This window comes from Elephantulus edwardii, unplaced genomic scaffold (genome assembly GCF_000299155.1).
Source record: "Elephantulus edwardii isolate Elephantulus edwardi_28Jun2011 unplaced genomic scaffold, EleEdw1.0 scaffold00032, whole genome shotgun sequence".
Taxonomy (NCBI): domain Eukaryota; kingdom Metazoa; phylum Chordata; class Mammalia; order Macroscelidea; family Macroscelididae; genus Elephantulus; species Elephantulus edwardii.
Window position 1 is genome coordinate 12,495,959 of NW_006399782.1, and position 7,686 is coordinate 12,503,644.

Sequence of the window (7,686 nt, forward strand, 5' to 3'; positions counted from 1 at the left end):
CAGATACCAGGAATAAGCACTGATATTTCAGACATGGACATGAATGAACCAGAGAGAAAGAAGAAAAAACTCGAAAGATAGCTGCGTACAACAAAAAAAAACCTTCAAAGATTTAGTCTGCTTGTTGTTGGTTTCAGCCTAAGTTTGTATTGTCGTTTGTTATTTTAAAGTACATTTTCACAATTAAAAAAAAAAAAGAAAAGAAATCATATTTATGTTGTATGCAAACTTTGTAAGCAAACAAATATAAAATAATTTTTAAATAGTAAAATTTAAATGAGAATAAATGCCCTTCCCTGAATTTCTTTGAGAAGAATTTGTAGTAACATGCTACTTGCCTTATGTGTTAAGCTAACCAGCTTCTATTGAAAGCTTTTTATTTAAAGGAGCTCAGGTGCCTTCACTGACATTGATGAAGAGCACCTTGAACTATGACTTTGCCAGGAAAATTTTTTTTCTATTGCTGTGAGCCCATACTGCAGATCATAATATAGTTTATACCATAGTCACACTGTTGACCACAGTGATTCCGCACATATATTAGTATTTTTTTTCCTCTCTGAATGGACTCCGTTTCTACGTCTACTTTGAAGGAAAGCTATTGTGTGCACACTACATTGAGCATCCCTTCTATGAGGCCAAGGTTCCTTGGAAAGCATGAACAAATACTAAATTAGTTTCTTTGAAGACATAAGTCAGGGCTGACAGCGCAGGGCTATGAACAAAGAAGGACAGAAAACCCTTGTAGGATAATCCAACAAGTCTTTTGACTTTTGGATGTACCTCGTATTTGATCCCACTGGACATTTGGGGACAGGGGAGGGGGCTCATGAAATATGTCTCTGAGTACTCTCTCTGGGAGAAAAGAAGAAATCCCAACTGCCCACCAATTTCCAGCCTCCATTGATTGGTCAAGTGTTGTTGTTGTTGTTAGGTGCCATTGAGTCAACCACAACCTTGTGAACAGCAGGCCTGAACCTTGTCCTGTCCTATGGAGTCTTCACCATCCTTGCTGAACTCGAACCCATTGCTCTAGTCACTGGGTCAATCTATGTCATAGAGGATCTTCCTCACTTCCACTTAGCATCCACACTTGTGGCCCATGAGTACTGGACTCTCCTAACAATATGCCCAAATTATGTGAGGCAAAGTTTCATCTTCCTTCCCTCTAAGAAGCATATTGGCTGTCCTCTCTTTAAGACATATTTGGTTTTTCTTTTGGCAGTCCACGGATATTCAGTACTCTTCCATAACACTAAAACTCAAAGGTACCCATTCTTCTGCTGTCTTCTTTAGTCAAAGCTCTCAGAAGCATAGGAAGCAACTGAAAAGCTCGTGGCTTGAATCTAGCTGTCTATTAACTTCCCAGCATGTCCAGGTTTCATGTGCCTCAGTCCGTCCAATTGGGTCTCCTCTCAAGACAACAAAGAAGTTCCCAGACCCCCTAGTATACAGACAAAGTGCTGTTCAGCTTACATCTGAGCAAAACCGGCCCACGGGTTCAGCTTGGGTCAGTGCTTACTCAGGGAGTGTTCCAGAATTATTATTATTATTTTATTTTTATTTTTACTACTACAGGAGGAGCATAGGAAGGTGGACTGATTGGAGAGATGGAGGATGAGAGGATTCCTTTTAGATGGTTGAAGTTTGTGATAGAGATTACAGAGGAGGTAACTACAATTTTCCCAGCACCAGCCTTTAGCACTATTATTGTGCTCACCTGAGGTCCACTGTACCATGGTTCAGGTGTCCATCAAGAGTGAGGTGTGCAGGGAAGGGTGTCCTTGTGAACTTACAAAGACGTGTTGACTCCCTGTGGCGTCCATGGTGTATGCCTGTAGTGGGAACAGTGACTAACTCTGGAGCTAAAACAAAATGAAACCAGCACAAAAACTTCCAGCTAGAAACATGCAGTTCACATTCTACTCGCCAAGCAAAGCCATCTGTCCTGTTCTTCCCACTTCTGGAGTACAGTCTGACTTCTTCCCCAAGGGGGCCCAATGTGACCTGCCCGTGGAGTCCATGGGGTCCGATAGTTCGTGGGTGGTGATGAGGGAGGAGTGTAGTGTGGTTTCCACAGGCCACACCCTCTGAGGAGGTGACTGATAGAAAGCCCCATACTGATTGAGCTTCCTCAAATCACACACTTGCACCAGCAAAGCCACCCTTCTTTGACTATATACTTTTAGGTGAAGACAACCCAGATCCTCTCTTAAACAAATAAAGAATTTGAAAGGGGAAATGTCACTTCTGTGACATACTAGTCCCTGAAAATCTTAGCAGTTCACCATAACTTTGGAGACAGCCAGAAAGGAATATCTCAGAAGTGAGATTTCATCCTTTGAGTTTTGCCAAGAAAGAAAAAGAATTTTGCCTTCAGCTCATATGGTAAGTGCAATGATTATTATCTTAATAGTGGATTGGGAGCTCCTAATATTGGATAACTTGTGATGACTTGTTATCAGCAAAGCTACTGCTTTTTAAAACAAGCATTACCTCATGCTATTTCTGAGAGGCATTGCTGTAATGTTAGCTGCCGTGGAGTCAGCCCCTGGTCGTAGGAACCTCTCTGTGGGTGGATGAGACCATCACCATTCGTAGGGCTTTTGGCAGCTGGTTTCTCAAGAGCCAATCCCCAGCGCCTTTTTCTCCAGTCCGTCTTAGTCTGGAAGCTTGACTGAAACCCATTAAGCACACAAACTTCCACCAGGAGAGACAGATGGTGGTCAAACCAGCCACCATCTCCTTCTAAGGCAAACGTTGTTAGCTGAAAGCAAAAAATAACCAAACGAACAAGGGAATACTGCATGCCAATACTTGCCTAGAAGGTTTCATTGCTCTGAGAGGCTGTGGCTTTTCAACACATTTATAAAACCACTCTAAGAACTGTGGCCTCATCTTTCAAGTTTCCTAGATAGTGACCACTATTCATTTTGAAGTAATTAATTTGTCTTTTTCAAGCCATCAAAATTCTGGCGAATGTAAAACAATGAAAGAATTTTTCTTTTACTTTTCCAAGAGGGTAGTGTATTGCGGGGAGGGGGGGGGTGGAAGGGAGAAAAGTGCAACAATGAATGGATGGAAATCCAAAGTCTCAGTAAATTTTCATTGAAATGAATAAATTTTTTAAAATTCTGGCAAATAAATGTATTCTTGGTTAAAATGGAGTGTAGCTAATAAAATAGTCTGGCATAACTGGACAACTAGCTGTAGAGGAGGGGGCTTCCCAAAGAGGCACCCCAAACACCTGGGCCTAATCTTCACTTGCAGCTGAGAGAATGAGCCTCCATTTTCTTTTCAAGTTTGGAGATACAGACTGACGAGGGCAGGCAAAGAGAGAAAGAGAGAGAAAATCAGCTTCCTCAGTTATACTATTCCATATAAATAAGTAATTGTATAGAATGTATCCATTTATTTTTATCCCCTAGACTTTTTCTATTGATTAGGATGTTCTGTTTTTAAGACAATTAATTAAGTTCTGTTTAAGAACTGAGATGCTTGGCTTCCTTTATTAGTATGTTAAAAAGGAAGTTGTCCCCTCACTTTAGGCCGGCCTTGTCCACAATATGACCCCAGTGGTTGCTCTGTTTCCCAATACGTTCTAAAGAAGATCTAAACTCGCCTGGGTTGTCTCCCTAACTAAGATAGAGGGCTCACACAGTTCTCTGTGTTTTCCACAAAGCTTCCTGTCTGAGAGATATTCTGTAAAAGGGCTGTTGCTGGGTCTTTCAACACCTTAAGGCAGGGCCACCTTCCGACAGAGTGAAGCCCAGCTTTACTCTCCCTTTGTGGACATACCCTGTTTTGAATATTTCTCCGGTGAAAGTCACCTATTGGCATAGTCTTCAGGGAGCTGTGCTGCTAACCCAGAGGCTACAGTTCTCTGATGGTTCAAGATCATCAGCCACTTCTCAGGAGAAAAATGGGCAATCTCCTCCCGAGAGCTTTACAGCCTTTGAAATCCACTGGAGAGTTACAACATGGTTCTACCTCAACTGCAGTGAGTGAAAGGGAGCGAGTGACTCATTTCTCTGACTCACTTCAAGCTGGGCAGTTTACCCATGGTAGACACAGGGGCAGCTTTTAAATATGTATTTTATTATTTCTTTGGGTTTTGAGATAATTAAAATAAGTCCAGAACTGTATGTGGTGCAGGAGTTTGGGTATTTAGATCCAATATTAAATCACTGAATTAGTGCCGTTTGTGAACGGACAGCTGAATTGTCTTCTACTCGTGTGTTTGGGTGGGAGGCCAGGGGTGCCCAGGATTTATTTCATTCTAAATGTTTTGTTTTCCTTTTCCTCCTAAGCCTCTGAAATCATGGGTCACACACTGATTCGGGAAACACCATTAGCCCAGGGACCACACCTCAAGCTCTTTCCGGTTCTAGTGTTGGCTGGGTTTTTTAATTTCTGTTCAGGTAAGCAACTTTCAGAAATATACTTGTGTTCACTGCTATGGGGTTAAGAGAAAGCAGATGGTGTTCCTAGGAATGCCCTGTGGACTGAAAGGGATCTTTTTTTTTTGTTTTAATTTTTTATGTGTGTACCGTCAAATCGGATCTGATTGGTACAGGAGGAGATTGTCCCTCCATCTTCAGCACAGCATCTGGTGGATTCAAACTGCACACCTCTGGGATTGGGGTGTAGCTTTGAAAGGGAATTTTAAGATGTTTCCAGTCTGCTTTAGGGATTCAGAGTCTGAGACCCAGAGAGGTTAAAATACTATAGCATATACAAGTAGGCAGCTAATTTGGTTTAAGAACCCAGATTTTAAGTGTTGGGGCAGGACAGGGCAGGCTGTGTTATGTTTAATAAACCTATAAAACAGGTTTAGAAGATCAGTTTAGAGTTATAGGGTCTTCATGAAAAAACAAGGTGCTGATTTACATTTGTGGTGTGTTAAGGATGTTGGTAGCCCAGTGGTTAAGGGCTCAGCTGCTGACAAAAATATCAGTGGTTTGAACCCACCAGGCCTGTCATAGGAGAGGGGTGAGGTGGTCTATTTCCATGAAGATTTGAAAACCTGAAGAGATGATTTCACTCTGTCCTGTAGGGTCTCTATGGGCCACAGTTTCAAAATAGCACACAGCCACAAGGGAGCTCTGGTGGCCTAGGCTACTGGAAGTTGTGGCTCTTGTTTGGTGGTCTGCATCCATCAGCAGTTCCATGGGAGAAAGATGAACACTTCCCTCCTGTGCAATTGACAGCCTCCCAAAACTGGCTGGCTGGAAGGGCAGCTAGGAGTTGGTTCCAATTTAACAGCCATGACAGACACACAACAAGGGTGTTGTCCGAGGGATCTGACTTTATAAATTATGTGTCTCTGGAGCAACTCCGCTCAATTGCTACCTGTTCTACCTGTAAAATTGAACAATGATGACCTTCTTTGTAAATTGAAGAGAAAAAAGCTGGTACTTGGAGAGTATCATTTTCCCTTTTAAACTTTCACTCTCGGGTTTTTATTTTCAAAAAAAGTTCAAACCAACAGAAAGTTAATAGTGCACGAACACCTGTTCACACTTCATCTGGAAGCACTTAGGAGCATTAGGCCCTGGGCAACCAATATAATTTTCTTGATATTAAGTTTTCCTTTTAATACTTGTTTTTATGATTTGGGTGCTAATATCCTTTGTCAATGCTGGTATCTAACAATTAATGGTGTCAAATTTTACTACATAGATATTTCAAGTACGTCCTGCAAAGAACATTTTTCCTTCTAGAGGCTTTTCCCCCAACTCTAGTGGGCTTCTTGTTGTTGTTATATGCCATTTAGTCAAGTATGACTCACAGCAACACAGTGAACAGCAGATCTGCATGAACCCTGTGCTATCCTATGCCATCCTTATTATCTCTGTCACACTTGAGCCCAGTCCTGCATTCATTGTGTTAATCCCTCTCATTGAGAGTCGTCTTCTCTTTTGCTGACCCTCCACCTTTCCAAGAATGATGTCCCTGTCCTAACAACACGACTAAAGTGTGGGCGATGACATTCCACCATACTTACCTCTAAGGAACATACATGCTGGCTGCACTTTCTCTAAGACATATCTGTTTATTCTTTTGTCAGTCCATGGAGCATTCAGTATTCTCCTCCAACATCACAGCTCAAAGCCATTGATTCTTCTGTAATCTTTATTCATTGTCCAGCCCTCAGTTGCATAGTAGGTGATTCAAAAGACCATGACTTAAGGGTCCCAAATTTAGAGGACTCTCAGATCTGGTGGCCTAGTGGTACAAAGCAGCAATGCAATCCCAAAGACAAGTGGTTCGAATCTGACAGTTGCTCCGCAGGAGAAGGAAGGGCAATCTTCTCCAAAGTGATTTACTGTCTCTGAAAACCTGCTGGAGGGTCAGATATGGGTTGGTTCTGACTCCATGGTACAGAAGAACAACAAGGAGTGTGAGGCCCCCTGCTGGGATGATAGTGAGGTGGGATGATGATGATGATGATGATGATGATGATGATGATGTTGATGATGATGATTTATTTGTGGCTACCGACTGAGTCTTCACTTTGGAGGCTCATGAGGGAAGCCATTGGATTTTGGATTTTGGAAGATGGTTTCTTCTTGTTTTGGTTGAAAGTCAGGTGTGGACTATTTGATTGTTTCCATTTTGCTCACAGCCGCGTATGAGCTGCTTGGATTTGCTGGATTCAGCTAACAACGAGCTGTTGGCTGGAAGCCTCTTGTTTAGAGTCAGTCAAGGCCTACGGTATGGGCCTGTATATTGAAAAGTTTTCATTAGTTTTGTGTTTAGAATGAACATTCTTCTAAGTGGTTCAGCACTGGTCTGTCAATTTGTTATACTGAGGTAACTTGGGGTTGCTTTGATACTGAACGTTGTACCACTAGTGTGTCAAATGCCACAATGGTCACCCATGGTGGACAGTATTTGGTTGAGCTCCCAAATTAAGGCAGGCTTGGAAGCAGGAGTGGCATCCACTTCCTAAACAACATGCCTGCAAAAACTCTATGAACTTAGAGAAATTACAACAGTTATAAAATAGGATTCAGGCCTTTTGTTCATTGAGTCAGTATGAGTTGTGCTCAACTTGAGGGCACTTAACAACAACAACTGAAAATATACACTGATTCGTTCAACAATGAATGAATGGAAACCCAAATATTCATTGAAATGAATAATAATTTTTTAAAAAAGAAAATATACACTGATTCATTAGTTTCTCTCTATAAAATTCAATGACATTGAGTATGTTCTTCAAACTGTGGAGCCATTTTTACCTTTTTTCTTTGAGTTTTTCTTCCCCCATTAGCATAAACTCACTGCCCAGTAAGATAGGATGCAAACTCCTTCCTATTAGACCAGATCTGACTCATAGCTGATTCTCATAGTGGGTTTTCAGAGCGTACATTTGCACAGAAGATTACCCATCTTCCTCCCATCAAGCAGCTAGTGATTTGAACTGCCCATCTTTGGGTTGGCAGGGCAACACTCTACCCACTAGATCACCAGAGCTCCCTAAGGCAAGGCAGTATTCCCTTTGTAAAGTCAGAAAGCAAAAGGTCTGATTCCAGGGAGCTCCATATCTGCTGATTCCCTCGCAAACAAAGAGTCTTTGGCTCCAGCCTAGTTTTCTGGACTACAAATACCCACTCTAGAAAAAGTTCTTGTCTTAAAAATTGCTTAATTTGTGTGTGTGTGTGTGTGTGTGTTTTTTTT

General features: G+C 41.8%; 1 protein-coding gene across 1 annotated transcript in view; it reads left to right on the forward strand.

Annotated features, from left to right (window-relative positions):
• The first annotated feature begins 1,908 nt into the window (after positions 1 to 1,908).
• Positions 1,909 to 7,686, forward strand: part of CD80 (CD80 molecule) — a 48,288-nt gene continuing 42,510 nt past the window's right edge. The window contains exon 1 of the mRNA XM_006884319.1: positions 1,909 to 2,035. Coding sequence (XP_006884381.1) covers positions 1,909 to 2,035 — 127 coding nt within the window. The remainder of the gene's footprint in view (positions 2,036 to 7,686) is intronic.